A 23,662-nucleotide genomic window follows, 5' to 3' on the forward strand; every position below is an offset into this window, starting at 1 on the left:
CCATTATAATATATCTATCTATGCAATAAAGCCAGTCATGACAACAACAAACTGAGCCCAGTAATCAGTCTTACTTACATGATTTACCCATAATTTAAGATAATTTATAAAATGTATCAAATTATTATTATTAAATAGCATATTCCCATCAAAATGTCAAAAGAAACACTGAGTTTTATATACACACAACTTCATTGGATGACTCACTCTGTCCCACTTGTTATTAGGGGTTCATGGAAACAGAAGTTTTATTTTCCACCCTGAGCAGAGTCTCTGCCTCTGTTTAAAATAAATATATCCATCACTTTCATGTCACACATCATACATTCATGCAGGTGATTTTTGTCATCCTGCTGCGGTCAAACAGTCGGTGTGGAGGTGCCTCCCCCTAGTGGTCATCATTGGACTTGCTTTGACTGGAAATCATCACTGACTTTAGATACAGACGGGGAGGGGGGGGACAAAGTAAAGAAAAAACCTGAATAAATAAGTGGAGAAAAATAACGAATGCAGATGCTTCCACACAGGTGCACTGCATGGTACAATTAAGCAATTAACATCCAATCATGCTCTGTGGGACGCATAAAAACACTGAGCAGGTCCAGTTGATTTATATCAAGGTGGTAAGAGGAAAAGATCTAAGTGGCTTTGAAAGAAGGTTGATTGTTGGAGCAACAGATGGCGGGAGCTTCAGTCACAAAGACTGTTCAGCTGGATCGTGTTTCAATAAGAACAGTAAGATTATATCAATGGGAGAGACATTATTAAATAGGGTTGGAAATTGTGGTCAAGTGCATGTGTGGCGTTCACAAAGGGAAAGGTCCAGGTCTGAATGTTTGACCCCTACAGTGAGGGGATCCGGGGGCTCTGTGATGCTTTGGGGGGCATTTTGCTGGCATGGTTTGGGTCCACTTGTCCCCTCAGAGGGAAGGGTCACTGCTAATCAATACAAAGTTGTTGTGAGTGGTCACTTTTATCTCATGATGAAACATTTCTATCCTGATGGGAGTGGTCTCTTCCAGGATGACAATAGGGCACAGGGGGTCACTGAATGGTTTGATGAGTATTAAATGATGTGACTCATATGCTATGACCTTCACAATCACCAGATCTTAACCCAACTCCCACCTATGGGAGATTTTGGACTGACGTGTTAGACAGCGCTCTCCACCACCATCATCACAACACCACATGAGGGAATATCTTTCTGAAGAACAGCGTTCATCCCTCCAGAAGAGTTCAGAGACTGTAGAATCAATAACAAGGTGCTTTGAAGCTGTTCAGGTCGTCCAACACCTTACTGACACACTTTATATTGGTTTTTCTTTTCATTTGTCACCCGTCTGCATGTGCAGATGTTTTGTTCAAACATTCAAAGTATTTTAAATTTAAGGCACCAAGACCTGCTTTGTGTTCTTCTTTTCTTACTTGTGTGATGATTTCTGATGTCTAAACGTTGTCTATGAGCCACATAATCCTCAAATTAACATGATATTTAAATTAATTTCTACTCAATAATTAATGCAAATAAATCAGCTAACTTAAAAGTTTAGTCTTGATTTGGAAGGGTGTATCAATAGAAGGAGAAAAGACATACCAACACTTTTTCAACATTGATTTTAATTTTTACATTTTATGATTTTTATATTATTTTTGCAGACAACCATAAACAACCTTTTAATTGCTGACTACTTACTTTAAAACAGACTTGAACATTTAAGGAGACAGAATGGCCATGAACACTACCAAACTCTCTAAACCCTTTATTTTTAGGAATTATTAACAGATTCATCATTACACCAAATAAACTACTGTCATCACTGAACCTTTGATTGTCAAGTAGAGGTGGAGATCACCAGCCAAATATCATTTATGTGTTGAGTATTCTTACATTAATAATCCTGTAAATCTGCACAAACTGCGTCATTAATCTCTTAATTATTAAAGTCTCTTTTCATTAATCTAAACATGACTAATTCCCTTGAAACCCCTGAAATGCACCGTAATCGTTTGAAGCTGCGGCGTTTTGATTCACACGAGGAGAAAGATGAGACACAGACTGGATTTGAACTTTTATTTTGTCATTTTTTTCTTTTATTTATTTTGATCATGAGAAACATAATTAAGGACAAATATAGGAAAAATATCTTTGAACACAGAATCAAACAAGAAGCAGAGAGAACTGAACACCAGGTTGCAGGAGAAAGATAAATCACACCAAACAAAAGGAAAAGGAAAAAATAAAGATAAAGTTGGGTGATTACATTCCTGTAGGCCAAATACAGCCATGAAACTATACATATGTAAGCATCTATATGGACGTGACTTTGTCCTCGTTGAATTAAAAATTAAAAAGTAGAGGAGCAGAGCACCTGGTGGAAAAGCAACAAAAGAACTAAATCAGCTGTTGTGGCACCTGCACAGGTGAGCTGGAGGGTTTGAGGTATTTCAACTACACAGGGAGGAAAGGATCGGACACGAAGCAAACCTCGGAGGATTTCCGTAATGCCCATGCATCGCCCCGACTGGTCGGGCACGCCGTTTTGGTAATATTTCTGAATATATTTATATGTATACTGTAGTGCTTATATTTATGTAACCCTTTCTAAAATACACAGGAAATATCTATGTAGGAAAACACTGTACAAAAAAACAAGAAGAATAGCTCTGTATAAACATTAAAACCTTTAATATATCAATATATCCTTTATATACTGTGTTCTTTTGGTCTGTAGTAAAGAGTACTAAAGTGATTCCACAGTATAAGACAACAGCACTCACCCAACGCACTGTGTTTCAAATATACATTCATGTCTCACTCGGCCACCGGGGGGCGCACTCATCGCTGAGCTACACTTCGGAAAATATGACGGAGAGAAAAATGAGAAATGAGAGTCATGCTAAAAGCCGTAAGGAACCATCCAGCTGGACTGACGGGAACAAGTTTGGTTTCTAAATTGGATAAAATTAAGAAGAAAACAAAGAAAGTTGAATCTTTTTGAACTTTTTCTGTTCAGTTTTAAGAAAAACTGTACCACCTTCGTAGCTTATAAAAAAAAAAACCTTTTCAAAACATTCAAAACAAAAAGCAGATCGTGTTTCAGCAACAACAATCATTTGTTGGAAAATCACATTTTTTTTCTTTTTTTTGACAATCTGGGTCTTAAAAAAACTGTCAACTAACACGCAGAATATTTGGTGCTAGAAGTTTGTTGTGATGTAGCGAGAACAAGCTAACAGTTAACATGCTAACGCTAGTCAGTCACGTTAGCTTCCCAAACTTCTTTCTGTTTACTCTGTACTGGACCTTTTTCAATAAAACTGGATGGTTATAAGCTCTCTGTTCCTTCATAATCAAGTCACCTTTCTATCGGTCAATGGCAGAGGTTTGCGTGTCAAAGTTACAATTACGCAGATTTACTCAGCCTAACTGCAGAGATTTTACAAAACAAAACCCAGGTTGTTAAAAAAAAAGTGTTTTTCCTTCACTGTATCATGACGAGCTGCTTCCAGAGCATCATCAGCTTTCACTAACAAGCTTGCAAAGACAAAAACAGCAGGACATGATCTTTTTAACTAATCGACATTTTGCCCTAAACATGACATACAAAGTGGCTTACACTCAAACTTCAATAAACAGTTTGCAGGGTTCTGAAAGCACGAGGCAGTGTCATTCAGGACAACTCGAACTGAACACTGGCAGAAAAACGACACAAAAAGATCCAGCTCTTTCTGTCACGCTTCTGTTATGCCTGTGTGACACTGTCGTAACGCCGCCATATGGGCAGCATAAGGTTGCATGACACAAACTGTGATGCCAACTGACACGTCTGGTTGCTATTTGATTTGTGCCAACCTGCTCGTCACGGTAGAAATCCCTGCACATGCCCTCCTCATCCTACATTCATCCCTGTAAGGTAAATTACATGCATGATCTATTTAACAGGCCGGTTAGTGTGAAATAAAACTGTAATGTTGCTCAAACTTTTATTAAGAAAGACTGAGAGTTCAAATGTTTTTTTTCTGCAGACTCTTAACAGTATATCCTGTCTGTCGGGTAGTGAAGTGACTCTTCATGTACTGATTACAGGTTTGAAGATTACTCACATTAACTCACAAGTTATTTTCTTGTACACAAAATATATTATCTTGAGTGCACAAGTTAGTGTTTGCAGAGGACAGATAAGTTATCTTTTACACTTAAGATATCATCTTGAGGTTGCAAGATACTGTTTTGTTCCCACAAGATATGTTTTATGCACAAGTTATTATCTTGTACACAAGATGCTGATACTGACTGATTAGCAGTATCTTGTTCACCAGAGATATCTTGCATGCTGACGTTATATTTGTGCAAGATAGAGAGTTTATTATCCTGTTTGCACATGCACGGATTATCGTGCTTGTAAAAATCTTGAATGCACAAATGATCTCGTTTGCAGAGAATATCTTGCACAAAATATCTTGCGCACACAAATTATTGTTGTATCTGTTGTTTGTGCAAATCACATAAAATAATATCTTGAAAGAAGAAAAATCCTTTTTTTTCGGAACTCTGGGATGTGTAAGTGTCAGCCGTTCTGTTAGAAAAGCAACACAATTAACTACAAAAGCAACAATTAACCACTGTAAAGTAAAAACTATAACTATTACGAACACCTGATCTGTTGTTGTAACCTCCCACTTCCACAGTAGATTTTTCTCATGGAGCTCAGGCTGCAGTGTTTGGATTTCTACAGTGTTGTTCTCTGTTTTTATGTCTGAACAGGAAGCAGTTTTTCAGATTGAGCATCACAGTATCACATATACAGATAAACACATAGACGCAGTAAAAGTGGAGGACGTTCAACCATCTACAAACACTGAAGACACCGAACTGAAGGGTCACATTTATCAACAAATGCTCAGTTCACACAAGCACAAAGACCTGCAGTCTGAACTCACCTCAGTGACACTGAAAATAGACTTTTAGTTTTTTCTCCGCAGGTCGACTGCATCATTATAAAGCAGCAGAGTGAACGTGAACTCTGTCAAACCTGCAGCTTGTTAGTGTGAACTGAGCAGAGTACTGTACATGTGCTGAAGCAGTCGTTTAGCCTGGTCGTATGTGAACAAAGAGCCTAAGGCAGAAGCAGACAACGAGGCTGCTGAGGGCCCCTCAGACACAACGGGGGGCCCCGAAAACAAAAAATGTCGACTCTCTTTGGGTTCCTCTCTTTCCTGTTTTTGTCATAAGTATTTAAACATACACTCCCTGATGTTGCTACAGCAAATTTAAGGGTTTATAGTAAATATATTTTGGGCTATGCTAACATATTTAGGTTATAACAAATTTCAAAAAATTTTGGGGGTTGCTATAAAAACATTTTGGCATTTTGGGGCTCCATATCAAAATCAGTGTGTGATATTTGTTGTCTTTTTTTTTGTATTTGCATTTTCCATAAATATCAAATACTGCTTAGGGCCCCAAAAAAAGGCTTGAACTGGCCCTGATAGAAAACAAACAAACAAACAAACAAACAAACAAACAAAAAGAGGGTGATTGAGCAATAGGCAAGCGGCAGGAGGCGGTACACATTCATATACAGAGTCATTAGGAGCAGAACGAAGGCCGGTGCAGGTATGTACAGGTATGTACATGTGAACAGGTGCATTGTGGGAACACACCTGCAGGGGGCGGAGTCTGTGACGGGGGGGGGGGGTTCAGCAGAGAGCGAGGCGTCGGTACAAAGAGATGTAGTTCTAAAGTGCCGTTACCAGACTCTGGGTGAGGAGGAGGAGGGAGGGAGGGCGGGAGGGGTTGAAGGTCAGTGTTTCTGGGTCAAACTGAAGAGGAGTCCATGAGGAGAGTTCACATCCTAACAGGTGTGTGTGTGTGTGTGTGTGTGTGTGTGTGTGTGTGTGTGTGTGAGATTCATGTCTGTGAATAATGGGCTTGACTCACGGCAGGCGACGGCCGCCGCTCAGGAACAAATCGGCCGTCTTTAAGCAGCTGCTGGGTGACTGTTGCCGTGGAAACAGATGAGCCAGGCATATTATAAAGACACGCAAGGTTTTGTTGATAATTCTCTTGTCTCAGAAAGAGGAAATAATCCGGTTACATTCTGTGAATCTTTCCTGCTGCACACGATAGACGTGATGTCACTGTTAAATGTGATATTTTATATTTCTGCAGAGCCAAAACCAACGATGAACTGATCTGCTGACCTGTACTGTTATTGATATATCTTATTCCTCTGTGCTGTTATTGTCCAGAAACTATTAAAAACACGTCACTAACACACTGTTAGTCTGGCTGCATTCATTGGATTTGTTGACAGTAAGAAAAATACAGAATATTGACAACATGATGTAATTTGCAGCAGCAGCAGCAGAAACATATTTCATGTTTGACATGAACTTGAACTTTTTCTCCATGTTTACGTTCTAACTCAACAGAACGTAATCATCTGATTGGTCCGTTATATATCACCTCCAGCAAACTCTTTACCTGCCGTGAGTCGAGCCGTCAGGACTGTTTCTGTGCTGCGGATGTGAGCGGAGGGTCGCTGGTGGATCAGGAAGGGGCGGGCTCATCATTTTTCAGTGTGTATGTTTGTGTGTGTGCATGTATATATACTGTATATATATATGTATATGTATATGTGATGTGTGTGTGTGTCCTCACAGCGGCCCGTGCTGTGCCTCGTACTTTGCCAGGACGTTCTTGGTACGTCCGAGCTCTTTCCTCAGGTCGGCCACCTCTTGCCTCAGAGCCGAGTTCTCCTTCTCCAGGAAGCTGGCGCGGATGGCGATCTGGTTCTCCTTCAGCCGCCGTGCGTCTCTAGAGCGCTTGGCCGCCATGTTGTTCTTCCTGCGCCTGGCCCAGTATTTGTCATCCTGCTCGAAGGACACAAGAGAGGAGAAGAGAAGGGATTACTTCAAAGAAAGACAAATCCATTTTTGTGATTCATTCGTAAGATCTGAAGAATCCAGAAGCACATACGTTGTAAACAAAACCTCGTTTTTACAAAAAAATCATAGAAAACCTGATTCAACTGATTCAACTCTCCTTTACTCAACTTTATTTATAATAGCTGCTGTAATTCTATATTTATATATTTATATTCTAATGCATCAGTTACTTGCAGCAACTCATCATATGTTGTTAGAGCTGCAACAACTAGTAGATTAAAAAAAAAAGCCTAAAAACCTTCTTCAATGTGAATATTTTCTGGTTTCTTTAGTCTTTTATGACAGTAAACTGAACATCTTTGAGTTGTGGACAAAACAAGACATTTGAGGACGTCATGTTGGGATTTGGGGAGCAGTGATCGAAATTTTTCACCATTTTCTAATCGATTAATTGAGAAAATATGATTTTTCTTTTCAGTTGTTTTTAGAAGCCACTTATCCACTTATCAACAAGAAACAAGCAGCAATTATAGAAAAGTCAGAAAAAAATATGCTGTGGAGGTATCTTTTGTCTTCTTTCTTGTCTTGCAAACAATTTCAAGGTCAATTTGGAAAAATGAAGAAAACATTATTTTCTTCTTTCCTTTTCAGTGTGAGATGAAAAGATGGCTGTCATAGTTTTACATGTCTGTTTGTGTTCAGATTAAATAGAAGAGGTGCAAAGTGTTTGTTAGGATGTGAGCTTTAGAGGTGTTGACTTTTGGGCAGAGCCGATGCTAGCTATTTCCCCCCGCTTCCAGTCTTTATGCTAAGCTAGGCTAACGACGTCTTAACACACAGACATGAGACTGATATCCATCTAGTCATCTCACTCTCAGAAATAAAAAGAGAGAAGTCAACTACATCTCCCATGATGCATTTTGGTAAAAAACATCCAACCAGTGAGCTGGAGCTAAAGATTAGCCTTACATAAACGTGATAAAACATCAGTTCACTTTCAGATTTTAGGTGAATTTTAGATGAGTTCAGCAACACAACTGCAGCAACAAAGTGTTTTTAAGGTACTAATTCACTTCTGGCTGGCTTCCTCTCCATAGCAACAGCAGCTGAGGCTCATGGGTATCGTAGTGTTTAGAACCATTCCACCCAAAATCCTAATTTCTCAGAAACAAAGTTAAAATAATTCAAACTAACAGTCAGAACATGAACCTATAGTGTGTTTATATTATGCAGGAGACTCCTGTGGCTTCACAACTGCTCCCTCTACAACACATAATGCAGCTTTAACATGTCACACCTTCTCGTGTCCGTAGAGAAGGTTCAGAGTTGTTGTTTTTTTTTACTAGGAGACTGTGACCATTAGTGAATTATCAGAGCCTCGGTGTCTCCTCGATGCAGAGCTGTTTTCATGATCAGCTTTCCGCCGTTCACCGCTGGACCGCGGCCACGCACGGAATCACTTTTTTTGATTTCAACAAATTAAAAGCCAAATCCTCTCACTCAGCCTGACCTCACGGCCGTCACATACAGCTCCGCTCCCTTTATTCAGTCTGATATAAGCCTCTTAAACCAGGAGGACACGCCCCCACCGGAGCGGGACCCGGCCAATAGGAGAGCGGCGAGTCGACTGTAATCAGCACTAATGGTTCAATCAAAAACTCGACGTTCTCTACTGCAGTTTAAAGGTTTTAGTTTTCAGTTTTTACAGTTTGGAGACTTTCTACTTTCCCTCCTCTGATTTTATTTTAAATTAATCTTTATTCTCTGACTGTAAGAGAAGAAAAAGCAGCAAATTCTCCATCCTGAGAAGCTGGAAATGTGTTTGATAAATGACTTAAATCATCAATTAATTATCCAAAATAGTTACTGATTGATTTTCTTATGACTGACTGATTGATTAATTGAGTTAAACTGGCTTCAGGTGTGTTTTTTTTTTTTTATCAGAACCAACTCCAAATTACCTTCAGGTCTTCGGGGATGAAGACTTTACGAGCTTTCTTGATCATCGGCTGAGGTTTCAGCTCCTCGGCCGAGAACTTGCGTTTACGCGGGTCGAACATCTCCTGACCCGGCACGCTGGACAGCGCCAGGTCGGCCGGGTCGGGCTCGTATCCCACGGGGACCTGGATGGAGTCTGGGTCGATGGGGCTGGGGGTGTTTCTGGAGGTCGGGAGACCTGGAAGAACAAAAAACATCATCGTGAGTGAGAAGGGTCTGTGCTCGCCAAAATAAAATCAGACGATCATGTCGGGTTCCAGTTTGATGTTTTACGGTTGTAACGACACTAACGGACGTCCTGTTCCTGTCATTAAAGGCAGCAGCTAACAATTACTGTCTCGTTCCTTCACTGTGACATTTAAGCTAGAGCTGAATAATACTGAAAAATAATAATAATAATACATTTCATTTATACAGAGCTTTTAAAAGGCGCTCAATGAACAAGAACAAAAATAGGAGTTACACACAATAACAACAAGAGAGGAGCAACAGGGAAGAGTGTTAAAAGTAGAAAACAAATTCAGTAACAGAGAATAAAAGACCAAGAACACGTAATGTCATTTAAACTAAGAGTTCAGCATTCAATAAAATATTTAAATATTCATAGATTCTGTTTTTCTGCTTGAGGGAGAAGAAGGAGATCTAAGAATTTCTCTGAGGAGGTAATTTAACTTTTTGTGGAAAAACCAAATCCCACATGATGCAGGATCTGTTAGTTCATGTCTGTGTGTAGTGACGAGCTGCAGCCAGCAGGTGGCGACAGACCTGAAGTTAAACCAGCTGCAGTTGGTTGAATCAAAACTGTGTTTTTTTTTTAACAGCTCTGTGTGACACTGAAGTGAAACTATTTAACCATAAAAATGTGACTTCTGTTTCCTGTTTGACAGCTCGCTCGAAAAGGCTTTAAGTGAGTTTAATGTTGTCGTTGGGATTTCAGCCCTGACCCGCTAATGGACTCTCCGTCTCCTCTCTCTCTCTGCTGCGGCTCGTTGAGTGGGCTGTAACGAGTCAATCAGGAGGAGACGGAAACCGTGGGCAGATTGTGAAAATATGAAAAATGGGAATGCATGTCATATGTAAGGGGATGAAAGGAGAGCTGTGATATCAGACATTTCTCTTTTTAGCAGAGCTGATATTTTTCCACCATCAGTTATTCTTTTATCACATTATATTATAAATAATAATATATATTGTTTGTCTGAGTCTGAGTTAAACTAACTGCTCGACAAGAATCACCTGAAATCATGTCCAACACTATAAAACTCCAGTTTCAGTTATATTCAGCGTCTCTAATGACAGTCAGGCGTGATGTAACGCTGACTGTGGGTGTCTTAATTAACTCATGACTCCAACTGTCAGAACCGGTTTTCAATTAAATCTTTAATAAACGTCTCAGTGTTTCAGTTTCAGGTTCCTCTGTGATGTAACAACGATACACATGAAGAAGAAATGTGTCTGTTTGAACTGCAACTGTAAGACTTTAATGACATTTTACTGACTGTATCGAAGGTCTGTGACTCTCAGTAGCTGCTGATGGTGAGAACGATGTACGGAAGCCAACTTGTGCCCGGAAAAAAAAAAATTATGACCAAAAAAAAAAAAAATTAATGTAAGTTAAAATTATTGAGTTGTCTCATAGTTTTGACTTAATATCTTATAATTCAACTTAGAAAGTAATTACTCATAATTTGGACTCATTTTAACTTGAAATCATAATTTGATGAGGTTTTAATTTTAACTTTAAAAATTCTACTTTGACTTAAACATTAAAAACTTAAAATTTGACTTTCAAACTTCGACTAAAATTTTAATTTTACACTTAAAACTCCTAATTTTCTTAAAAGTCAGACTTTTGACTTCTTATTATTTAATGTCTTATGACATAATAGGTCATAATTTCTATTTATTATGACTTAAAAATCATTATTTTTACTTAAAAAAATAATAATTTTGACTCATTATTATTGAAATCATTATTTGGACTTAATTTGAATTACGTTCTTCAACTTTAGACGTTTTAATTTCAACTTAAAAACAAGTAAAAAAACTTGAATTTGTCTCAGTTATGTCGTGTTTTTACTTGTCATTCCTAATCTTTGAGCTTTATTTTTATTTTCTTGACAGGACTTCCAGAGATTTGACATAATAATAATAATAATAATAATATTGTAATAAACAAACATTTCTTTAAAAAAAAAAAAACACATTTTAATTTAATTTTATGTTAAGATGTTTTTAAGATGATATTTTAATGTTTTAATGTGAGAACTCGTTTTACAACCGACAGTCGGTCGAGTCCCTTCGTCATTTATCGGGTCTGAATGAAGATCTGAAGATCAATGAACCGAACGCTCTGCACGACGCCTCCGCGGAGTCACGAGTGCAGGTGACCGAAGGCCGACCGCACCGAGAGCAGCGACCGGCTCCCCTCCGAGTTCTTGGAAGAGAATATTTGTTTTTCCTCTCCAGCTGGTCCTGCAGAGGTCAGGGGCAGGTGTGTGTGTGTGTGTGTGTGTGTGTGTTCATGTATATCTATCTTTGTGAGGACTAATTACGTTCCTAATTTTGGGCCGGACCTTCAGAGGGCTGCTTGAGGGTTCAGTTTGAGGGTTAAAGGGAAAGATCTACTTGATTTGACTCATTTGGACGCTGAAGCTTCATATTAGCACAATCTGCGCTACAAGCCGGCTAAACTTAAAAACATTTCTCCTCACTGTGACCTCTCCTCCTGAGGTCACAGTGAGGTCTTCAGGTTTGGTAACATCACGTCTGTACAACCTATCTGACAACCTGCTCTACAGACGAATCCAGCGACTCGTTTGTGTTTTTTCGTGTCTCCGTTCCTGCAGCGTCAGAGCGAAGGAGGAAGACGTTTCCTCCGCCGGTGAAAGCAGAGATGTTTGTGTCTTTAAACGTAGCTTCTGTTTGTACGGAGCTGCTCATTAAAACCATCATCAAACTGATTTCTGTCGTTGTAATCAGAAGAAACGCATCATTTCATACAAATATCAAACACATGATGCTGTAAAAGTGGAACTCAGCGAGGAGGCTGTACTGTAGCTAACAGGAGCTTTGATGAGAGATTTATAGGAGTTAAATGTCATTTCATGGAGGCTTGTGACTTTTATTTGCCGGTTTTTCCAAAGTTTCTCGTTAGAGCAGCTGATAGTAACAGTACAATAAAGAGCTGTCTGTAAGAACTGGAGTAAATGTCACTGAAAAGTTAAGTTTAATATATATAGTCTGTATTTAATGACATATGATGACTATATTTTCAATTATAACTGTTTTTATGGGATCTCTTGGACATATTTCTTGGCAAACAGTGAGATTCTTTTACATGCCTGCGTTCATCTATAATAAATAACACATATAATATAATATATATAATAAACAGCACCAGCATGTAACTCATTTTTACATTTCTGTTGGGATCAAACAAACATTTTCATTCCTGAGCGTTAGACGTATTGATGGATGTGTTTTTTTTAACTTTTAAACAGGATAGTTTGAGATTATGAAACAATAATAATCTGAGTTTCTTTTCATCATATTTGGGAGATTAAATGTATCACCAACATATAAAACGTCAGAAGAGATTTCACACTCTTAGATGAACGAGTGAACAGGAGGAGGAAACATTTCAGGTTGAGCAGCGACTCCACCTAACGAGCAGGATGAGGATGTTTGTGTTTTTTTAAGTCCCCCCCCCCCCACCCCCCACCCCCACCCACCCCCTCCACCTCTCTCTCTCTCTCTCTCTCTCTCTCTGTCACTCTGTCCGTTTGTTTTTCACTATCTGGTAAACTCTGGGTAACCCTGGTTGTTCCTGCCTCCTTATCTGCTGGACAGTCACAAGGCCGTGTGGGAATACAAATATGCCAGATTATGCTGTAGATTACTCTGCTATATTTAGACACCAGAGGAGCAGATTACTGAAGCTGAAGCTGCTACTTTGATGTCACGACCTTTGATAGAAGACGTGTTTGAATCCTTTAATGAAGTCAAATAGTCAAAATATTACAGGTGAAAACCAACTTTACTTTAGTACAAGTGTTAATGTCTTCACATTAATAATGAAAACTGGAGTTTTTCTGGTCCTGAATGATTAAATTTTCCTCTGCAGGCTGAAAAATAAATAACAGTATAAATAGATGTACTTATAAATATGTGCGTCAACATTTCTAACCTTTAATCTCAACATCACAGAACCTTTATGAAGACGTGTTTCTCTGCAACCTGTTGATCCTGCATCATCACCTTCACTCAGACACACGAGTGTCTTCTTCTTGTTCCTTCAGTCGGATGTTTGTTTGTTTTTTCATTCATCTGCTGAAGGAGGAAAAGTTTCTCTGAGCTCCAGTTTAACAGCTGGACGAACCTACGAGCAGGATTTGTGACATCACAACTAGTCTGGAGCCAATCGTGGTCCAGTATGAAGCCTCCAGTTCACAAACACTGAGAGGAAAACTTTATAAATCAACAATATTTGCAGATTCATGTTTTTATATGTTTTTAAAACGTATCCGGAGGGAATCTTTAAAATATCAGCCTCACTTTTTGAAAAAACAGACATCAGTTGACGTCCTGCAGCTAATTCTGAAAACCGCTGTCGTCCTAAAGACACGAAGTGAACTCTGAGCCAGGAGGAGTATCCCAGACTGACTCATGCATTTTAGCTTTAGTGTGTGTGTGTGTGTGTGTGTGAGAGAGAGAGAGAGAGAGAGAGAGAGAGAGAGAGAGAGATTATTAGTTAATGTGAGTGTAAACACAGAGCTGGAAACTTGTGTGCGTGTGTGTGTGTGTGTTGATGTGAGGGTTGCCGCCCCCTGACCTACTTCTGCAGGGAACACTATGTTCTTTAAAACACTGATCTCATGCAGGGACAGGCACGCACACAGAGACACACACACACACACACACACACACACACACACCAGTGAGTCACATGTCTCCGCATGCTGTGAGAGGACGGCTTGTTTTCATGAGGAACACGGAGCGAGTCTAAGAGTTAAAGCCTAAAGTTCCTCACCTTCAAACACACACACACACACACACACACACTCTCTCTAAGAAGCCAGGACGTCTGTCGAGGTGTTGAATCTCACACTTTCTCTCGCTCCCTGTCATCTGCACATGTTTTCCTCGCCGTGTCACTGATCTGAGAGGTCGCTTCACCAGACACACCTGAGCTCATCTCACCTTTGAACCGTTTTCCTCTCCCCTCGCCCCTTCTGGTCACGACGAGGATTCGAGGATTTGAACTTTGCACTCTTTGCTCAGCAGAGTTAAGAGCTGTTGTTTAGTTGTTTAGTGAATCTGGAAGCTGACAGCCAGGTGATCGAGGGCCTGGTGAGACGTTTCACTACTGAAACCAATCACATCGGCTCCGTTTACACCTAATATGAACATGTGATCTGTTTCTGGATCATGACATCAAGTAATGAGCCTTCACCTTCACACCTGGTGTTGATAAGATCTCAACATGCGTCCAGATCAGAGGACGTTTAACTAGAGCTGCAACTAACAATTCAATCAAAGTTATTCTTGATTAATTGATTAGTTGTTTGGTCCATGAAATGTCAGACAATAGTGAAAAATATCTGTTTCTCAAAGTCCAAGATGACGTTCTCAAATGTCTTGTTTTGTCCACAAGCCAAAGATCTTCAGTTTACTGTCATAGAGACTAAAGAAACCAGAAGATATTCACATTTGAGAAGCTGGAACCAGAGAATTTGGGGATTCTTTCTTAAAAAATGATGTAAAATGATTAGTATAATTATAGTTTATTAACAGTTGGTGATTAATTCAATGGTTGGCAACTAATCAATTAATCAACTAATTGTCGCAGCTCTAATTTTAACCCTGATTTGGGTTTATTTTCTGTCACATCGGTTGTCGTTTCACGTCCAGCTTGAGGTCATGATGACTGATTAATTACCCGAACGATCAGCTATCTGGCTGACTAGAAGACTCCGGATTATGCAAGCAAATACTTGGAATTAAGTTGAACCGGCTGAACACTGTCTCTATTTTCTCTACAGTTAATCCCAAATTACAGAGATTTTTCCAGGACATTTCTTGGAAATTATTGGTAAATCACTCTGAAATCACCAGCCAGTAAAATAAAGCGCTACCAGAGTTTTTAAATGTTATAAACTCTTCACGTCTGGTTGCCTGGCAACCTCATCTGGACAACAAGACTCCAGGAAGTCAGTGCGCTCGGCCGAGATGTAGTTCTGGCTCATAACCACAATTTGTTGTTTTAACACTGTGGTTTTCGTACACATGATACAAAAAAAGATATAACTCAGTGAGCTTTGTGTGCTAGCTTTTCCTCCTGTTTCCACTCTTTATGCTTAGCTAAGCTAAGCTAAGCTAAGCTAACCTGCTGCTGGCTGTAGCTCTATACATGACAGACAGATAAATGTCATCTTTTCCTCTAACTCTTTGCAAGAAAGTGAATGTTGTTAAAACCAATAAATTCCCAGAAGAAATACTGAGGACATGACTTCAATGTTATTTAAAGCTATAAAAGTAACTGATGTAGAGTTTTAATCAACGAACAGTTTCATCTCAAAGTCATTTTAACTGATTCCTGCTGCTTGATTGCAAATTAAACTGCAGGTCGAGTGAGATATTTCAGCACTTGATTGGTTTTACTACACAGAGATCAAATCTCCTCTGCAGCCCTGAACGCCTCCTGACTGCCTGTTTTCTGCTCATCCGTCTCTGCTGTTCACTCAAGAAGACAAAAGCCGCTGACAGATTGTCCTCCTACTGCAGCTACGACTCATCCTGAACAAGACAAATGACTTTCCTTTTGTTTTTCAGGACTGGTAGCAGAAAGGAAACTGGAAACCAGTCGCTCAAAGGAACGCTGGTGGTTTCTTCTATTGTTGAGTGAGAAATGTAGTCTTTGTTTGTGTTCAGATGCATGTTGTAGACTTTTAGATCTATTGATGTGTTTTTCCTTTTATCTCCAGACATCCATCGGATTCCACTCATTTCTGTGTGGCATTAAAGTCTATTAACAGTCTCTTGAAAACAGAGCTGAAATGATTAGTAAATTAAACAATTAGTTGATTAGTCAATGGACAGAAAAATAACCCAAAATGCTGTTTTTCTTAGACTTTTATGATAGTATACTGAATATCTTTGGGTTTTCAAGTGTTGGTTGAACAAAACAAGCAATTTAAATGTGTTAACTTGGGCTGCAAGAAATTACGACATTTTGACATTTTAAAGAACAAACAAGCTTAAAATTTGCTATGTTTCAAGCAAAGTTTACAGTGGACATCAAATAAATCAATAATGTTATATTATCATCGCCCTAAATAACCTTGTCTGTATCAGTTATTTCTCTATTTACTTTTGTTTTATTATTTAATTGTATTTCAGTTGTTTTGGTGGTGTAAATGTGTGGTGTTAATGACACAATCTAACCTTAGACTGGTTCACCTCTTATCTTAGTGACAGATCTTCAATTTGGGCAATTTCTCATCCTCCATACGAGCGATCTCTAGTGAGATTCCTCAAGGATCCGTCCTAGGTCCTGTTCATTTCTCAATACTTTCACTGCTATGCTGATGATTATCTGCTTTATCTGCAGCTAAAATAGATTCACCAGCGTCATTTAAAGACTCTAAACATGTTCTGGTTACTTGCTTTCACAATATAGTTGATGTTAATAGTACAACCCTTACCTGCCCTTCCTCTTACTTAACCAACATTCAATCATTTTCAGTCAATTTGGGCAATATCTGATCATCTATACTTGACATCTCCTGCAAGATTCCTCAAAGATTAATCCTACGTCCTGTTCTTTCTATCTATACATTTCTGTTCACTGCTATGCTGATGACACTCTGCTTTAAGTACATATTAAACTTAAATAAACAACTCTAAAGGACTTTCTTAAGAATACCAGAGACTGAATGTTTGGTAAGATTCTCCAACTGAATGACACCAAGTCTGAGATTATTTATTTATTTGCCCGAAAGATTCAACCGACAAAATATTCATAACGAAGAGGAAAAAATGGAAAACAACAACTGCGCTCAAAAGTAAAGTTATCAAATATAGCAGTGTGTTTCAAGAAATGGTTAGATTATTTACTGAATGGGGTTAAACTGAAGCATGAGTCTTGAACTGGAGCTAAAACATGAAAGTCAGTTTAAAACGGAGGTGGGAGGCGTCGGTGTGTTTGACTCACCTGCTCTTGCCGGGCTGCTGTGCAGACAGTTCGGTGAGACGACGCTCGTGTGTACGGAGGTGGAGGCGTGGTTGCTGAGGTCCATCACCGAGGGTGCTGACGTGGGCAGGGCTGCTGGCATGATTGGCGGCTGGCGTTGCGGAGCGTGTGGTTGGTGCTGGGCGGGGCTGGAGGGGATGCCGTTCTCGGACAGGAACTCTTCCAGGTCCATGTACTCCAGCTGGAAGGTGTCTCCGTCGTAGGGCAGGGTCTTGTCCCACAGTGTGGGGCCCAGAAAGGCTGACTGGGGGGTGCTGCACTCCTCCTCCAGGTTCTTCTCCTTCTCCTGCTCCTTACTGAAAGCTGCACAGCAGGACGGAGAAAGAGATTCAGTCAGTACAGACTCAAATATCAAAACTCTGCACGTTCACACCTGAACTGCAGAGGATAGCCTTGATCAATACAGGATTTTTGAGGTTCTTGAAACCTATTGAGACCAAGAGATATACCGGGCAGGAGGTTTTACAGTTGAAACATGAATTCAACATGACTCTCTGCTGGACAAACTGCAGAGTCGTGACTTTAAAACGTATCTTTGACATTTTTCTTCTTCAGTTTTTTTTGTCATTTACTAAACGAGCACTTTATGAGCAACACCTGTGCAATCTAATGCAATCCAATACAACAGCTCTGCCATAAATTCTACTTTACATACATTCTCAGTTTTTGTTATTGAGGTTGTAGTGGGTGCTGGTGGTCTATTGGAGTGCATTAAAGTGTTTCTAATATTTGGCCTCTAATATTTGTATTTTTATGGGGTGGACAAAAACAATGTTTTATGAGGAGGGAAATGCGTGTGTGTTTGGTTTCTGGGTATACACACTGAGAAACACTGCATGTTAACACGACTGTATTTGTTAAAAAGAAAACTCCACAGTGCAATATGTTAGATTTGACCACCTGCTCCCAACAAACACGGTGCAGCGAATCATAAAGCTGACTGTTTACAGTGAATCAGTGCTACGGCATCGTCAAGATATCATCATGCTACAGAGACTTCAGAGTAAATTACCAAAGAGCTGCACACTTTCTCACAATTTCAGCAATTACTTTTGTCTTTTTTTAGTATTTTGAGATTCTTTCACCTCTGATAAAGTCCTTAAAATTAGTCACAATGATCACAATTCATGTCCACAATGAGACCATAAGCTGAGACAAGAAAAGGCTGCCAGAAGATCTTTTAAACTTTTAAAACTTTGGGATTTCTTGACTACTGGACTGAAACCACTGTATTTTCTAGATTTGTACTGTATTTAAATCCTGTTTTTGATTGAGGTCACCAAGGTCACACCCTCACTCATATTTGTGGATTCTGATACTTTTCAGACTAAAACGTACAATTTGTTAGTTTGCGAGGCAGCTCGATTCACAAGATCGTGAGATCACGCAGCAAGAATTCATGTTGTCAGACTTCAAATTAAGAGCCGCCGATGTTTCCGACCAATCACCTTCCTGTAAGGATTCTCGCGTGATCTTGTGAATCCAGCTGCCTCGCAAGATAAGACGGTGACAGACAGTTTCTAAGGACGATGGTTCTGTGTAACAAACCATCTGACATGTCAGGTTATAAAATTTGACCATTTTTAGAAGAAAAACAGTCACATTTTTATTCCATATAAAAATAAACGGTAATAAAAGGGAGTTATTAGTCTCCAGCAGGTTGTTATACATGTGAAGAAGTCTGGAGAAAAGCTTCAATGATGAGTTTTTGATTGACAGAAAACTATTTTGATAATCAATTGTTTGAAATCATTTTTTAAGGAAAAAAAAAACACCCAAAATAATCTTGATCCAGTTTCACAAGTGTGAATATTTCATGCTTTTCTTCATCTAATGTGATAAATATAAATTATCTTTGGGTTTTGGACTGTTGGTCGGACAGAACAACTCATCTTAGACATTTATCTTAGACTAAAGGATGAATCAATGATATATTTGTGCTGTTTTTTAAACCTGTGTGGGGTGGGAGGGGTTTTGCTGGGGGGGGCGGTGGTGGGGTATCTGCACCTCAGTATTTCTAAAATCCTGGCTGCACCCCTGATGCTGCTTCTGCTTCACACACACACACACACACATTTAACACATGTTCACATATGAATGTCACACACATCACATGACTGCTCATCTGTAGCTAGAAGTGTTTATCACCGTTCAACATTCCCACTGCTCAAAGCAGGAAACTCAACACATGCTGGTATGAAAAGTTTTTCGCCTGAAGCTGAAGAGTTAAACAACCACAGTCCAGGTTTAATGTCTGGAGCTCTGACAGCTCTCAGATTCCTCACTGCGCGTATTTAACACGACTTTAAATCACAGCCTAATAAATGAGCAGTTACAGGACTGTATTGGCAGCTTTAAAACGCAGATAACTTCACCTTCATGATGCAGCGGCAGCTTCATCGGGTTTTCCAGCAGAGACTTCAACACTCCGTGCGTCGCTGGAGGCAGAAAACTTGGATTTAACGGGATGTGATGTCTGGACATCTTCTCCATGGCGCCTCCTTGCATTGAGAGTCCAATCAAACAAAAATCAACACACACAAAAATAGACCAAAAAAAGAAAAAAAAAAAAAAAACAGAAAATATATATTAATATATGTATTTAAAAAAAAAAGGAAATCAGCTGTTGCGGTGGCTGTCCTCGCCTGTGCAGCTCACATGGATGAATGTAAAATAAAACAGAATAAAAAGCCTCAGATTAAAAGCGGTGAGCTGGAATAAACCGGGACGTGCAGTGACCGGGCTGCAGGCTGCAGGACGCGGACAGACCGATCACCGGGACTGCTGACGTCAAACCGAGAACCCGCCTCTCTGCCTCCACACCCCTCCTGCCTCTCTCTCTCTCTCTCTCTCTCTCTCTCTCTCTCCCTCTCTCTCTCTCTGCTGTTCACACACATATTTAACCCTTACATGTTCATATTCTGACCTTTCATAATTAGCCTCTTTACCAACCACAGATCAGTCATTAATAAACGTGTCGTTAATCCAGAGTGAAGCTCTCAGACAGCAGAGAGACTTTATTCTTTTCACGCTGTTTGTTTATGGAGATATTAAATGTGAAGAAAAAAGTGTTTTTCAATGGTGGTTTTTGATTTGTGTATCAGAAGTGTATCAGCTGCACAAAAATGTTTTTTAAAAAGTTGAAATATTTCCATTTTTGTATGTTCTGAGTCACATTTGTGTTTTTTCACGACACGTCATCAGCAAAGTCACAAAACCTTCTCTCTCGTTTCACCTCCATCATTTTGTTTTTTGTGTTTATTCTAAAAACTGCACTGCAACTAAAACTTGGTCCTAAATTTCTGACTCTGTCTCTAAAACTCCAAACCGTCCGTCAGGTGGACGAGCGTGACGGTGAGATCTAGTAGCATCGTTTTGATCACCACGTTTCTCTCATACAGAATCTGTCAACTTTCATCTCAGACAGCCCAGAATCACAGCGTGAAGGTGCCTTAAAGCAGAAACGTGATGTTGTGTAAAGCGGAGCCTTTATTTCCAGAGGAGAGAGAGAGAAGGTGTGAACCACAGCGAGGCGCTCTGCTCCGGTTTAACTTACAAAGATCAACCAAACTGAACTTTGACCCCAAATGCCGAGACGCACGTCCAGAGGCCTGGACGGGAGTCGGAGGTCAGAGTCTTGCTTCCTATAATATCTGCACATGGCAGATCTTTAAGATTAGGTTCATAGCTGCAGTTAATATTTTAATTTGTGGTCACTTTACTGGTATCATTTTTAATGTTTTATTGTATTACGATCAAACATTTTTTAACCTTATTGTTTATTTTCATTTTAGTTTTTGGCCAAACTTTGACTTTGTGAGCTGCATCTTTACATGAAAGATGCTACAAATACGTAATATTATTATCATTGTTATTAATAATATTTAAACAAATGCAAACTCGAGTCTCCTGCATGAAAGTTGGACACAGTACACTTCATTACATCTCACAGAGACATTACTTCATCTGTACTGAATGTTGAAATGCAGAATCATCCAATATGAACTTATTTCCTACCAGCCAGGTCAAAATCAGCCTATAAAAGACCCAACGAGAGTTCAGTTTGTCGAAACTGCAGAATATAAACTCTGATGTGTTGCTACGATCCTTAAACTCAGTGGAAAATGACCTCAACCCACTAAAAGCAGCTAAATACTACTTGATGAAACATTTAATCTGATAAATAGTTAATTTTCCATTAATACATTAAACTCATGTGTCCTTTCTGCATAATATTTCATTCATTATCTCAGGTTATGAGTGTTTTTATTGTGGTTTTATTTTCATTATTTTTTAACATGATGATGATTCCAAACTCACTTTAAACTGCAAAAAAGTCCTGATAATTATAATAAACCTCACACACACACACACACACACACACACACACACACACACACACACACACACACTGCAGAGAGGAATGCTGGGTCACATGAGTGGGCCGGCTTGACCTACTTTTGTCCAATGAGAGGCCTCCGTCTCCTGCTCTCCTCCCCCCCCCTCCCTCCCCTCCTCCCCCTTTGCAGGCCGGTCACATTGAACCTCATGTGCTCCAAACTGAGAGAAAAACAAATCCTGCTAGAGAGGAGGAGGAGATAGGAGAGGAGGGGGGAGGAAGAGGAGAGGAAGAGGAGAATAAATGAAAGGAGGGGAGAGGACAGAAGGAGGAGAAGAGGAAGAGGAGAGGAGGAGATGAGAGGAGCTTTGACGAACTCCTATCAGCCTCACTCTCATTAAAACTTCCTTAGCAACAGCGGTTGCTAAAGCACGGCGATGTTGTGACGACCTCTGAGAGGCAGAAAGTAGGACAGGGCTTCGCCGCGCCTGCAGAGCGGTGACCGGGCCAAACAGAACCTGACTCATGAGTTTACAGTTCGTCCCAAACATTCATCGTTCCAGCTGATAAAATATCCTCTGATCTAAAGTTGCTCCGATTTTATTTAATTAAATTAATCAATTTTTGACTCTTTTACATATAAAATACATCTGCAACAATGACGTCTAATAACATGGATATTAATAATTAACCATGAAGGATGAAGTCGGCTTGTTGGTTCATATAGTTTCATGTTTGTGTCTTTTTGTTGGGGACTATTTTCAGTGGCGGATGAATCCACAGTTGTTGCTTTAGTGAATATTTATATCATATAACAGCAGACTTAGATCACTTCTCTGTCATGTGACATCTCTCTTCTATCTTCATCACGTCTCTGTCGTGTTTTTTTGTCACATAGTAACATTGTAACATCAATAGGTAAAATCAGCCAGTCACTGATTAACATGTTTGTTGCTAGTGTGTGTGTGTGAGTGTGAGTGTGTGTATATGTGTGTGTGCGTGCGTGTGTGTGTGTGTGTGTGTAGGCGTATACGTATACGTTTGTACATGGATGTAGCGACCGGCTCCTTGCTGTAAATGATCAGGCTCATCAGGCTCAGGATCCTTCTCACTAGAACACTAGATTAACTTCTTCAATCATGACGCAGCTACCAAACACTTGGTTGGGACCTCACCATGTTATGAACGGACACACAGGCACAGATGGATTTGCAGACCCTCGCTGGTGACATCTGAAGATCTCCATGGAGGCAATGGAGCCGCCTCTTCAGTACTCCAACGATGCGCTCAGCTGTATCTCTGGTTTTGTGGTGAGCATGGTTGTACCTTTCCTCACTGTGATGTGTTGGGTTTAGGAGCAGGGAACCAGGGTTTGAGGGGATCATCAGAGTCACCCAGGAGAATAAGTCCCTGCTGGCTGCAGGATCCTGGAGTCGTGGGTTGATCCTGCTCAGCGAGCCACAGTTCGGCGTCACATATTGCTTGAACATTTATGCTGCTGTATCCCTTTCTGTTGACATATACATGTTCATCCACAGAAGGGGCCTACAGCCTTACATGTGTACCATTATTTGTTCCAACCACATTTGGAAATCCTGCTACGGCAATAAAGGAAGCATCTCGCTGAGCTCAGTGGAGACCCTGCAGACAATCCCTGGATTTGTGAAGTCCGACAGCTTCACCCACAGAGTTCAGGAAACTCCCTGTAGCTGTTGCAGGGTTTAAAGTTTTCCAGCCAGCAGGATAGTTTCTCCAGTTTGTGATCATTGTATCTCTCTAACGGTTTGTTTCTGTTCCTGAAGACTCTTTCTCTTCCTTTTCTTTAGCACGGAGCAGCGACGTGTCCTCAGACAGCTGCACTCTCACCGATTCAAAAATTTTCTCCTCTCTCGCCTTTTTTTTTGTTGGAAAAAACGATCAATATACCTCCGTCTTTGTGTCTTCTAACCGTCTGTTGCCAACAAACTGTTGTCATAGCAACAAAGCTCTCACCTCAGGCTTAGCTAACTTTCCTACTTCAGATTAAACCAGTCTTCATATTTATGCAACAGACCGAGACTAGTATTAAACTACATTTATGCATCTTTCCCCTGATTGGTCTGTTTTATTGTGAGCAAATTTGTGTTTTTTGATGTCATGTCCTTTATAAAAATAAAAATGGTGATGGATGGATGGAT

At 39.9% G+C, this 23,662-nt stretch overlaps 1 protein-coding gene across 2 annotated transcripts; it reads right to left on the bottom strand.

Moving 5' to 3' along the window:
- Positions 1-2,060: 2,060 nt before the first annotated feature.
- LOC122970932 (hepatic leukemia factor-like) lies at positions 2,061-19,948 on the bottom strand. Of its 2 annotated transcripts, none has more exons than XM_044337295.1 (4): positions 19,522-19,948; positions 17,108-17,449; positions 8,856-9,070; positions 2,061-6,882 (listed from the first exon to the last, which is right to left on the bottom strand). In XM_044337295.1, the coding sequence occupies exons 1-4, from the start codon at positions 19,652-19,654 to the stop codon at positions 6,664-6,666; spliced, it is 909 nt and encodes a 302-aa protein (XP_044193230.1). In that variant the 5' UTR covers positions 19,655-19,948; the 3' UTR covers positions 2,061-6,663. The 2 variants fall into 2 exon arrangements, with proteins under 2 accessions (XP_044193230.1, XP_044193231.1); XM_044337296.1 differs by having other exon boundaries at positions 2,061-6,879; positions 19,522-19,945.
- Between the last annotated feature and the right edge of the window lie 3,714 nt (positions 19,949-23,662).

This window comes from Thunnus albacares, chromosome 20 (genome assembly GCF_914725855.1).
Source record: "Thunnus albacares chromosome 20, fThuAlb1.1, whole genome shotgun sequence".
In the NCBI taxonomy this organism is placed as follows: Eukaryota; Metazoa; Chordata; class Actinopteri; order Scombriformes; family Scombridae; genus Thunnus; species Thunnus albacares.

What these genes read in the sequence shown, in the direction of transcription:
- LOC122970932 (XM_044337295.1), bottom strand. Translation starts at nt 19,654, where the DNA reads ATGCAAGGAGGCGCCATGGAGAAGATGTCCAGACATCACATCCCGTTA. An exon ending in GCTGCCGCTGCATCATGAAG is followed by an intron (nt 17,450 to 19,521) that starts GTGAAGTTATCT and finishes CCTGCTGTGCAG; the next exon opens with CTTTCAGTAAGGAGCAGGAG. An exon ending in CAGCAGCCCGGCAAGAGCAG is followed by an intron (nt 9,071 to 17,107) that starts GTGAGTCAAACA and finishes TTGTTCTTCCAG; the next exon opens with GTCTCCCGACCTCCAGAAAC.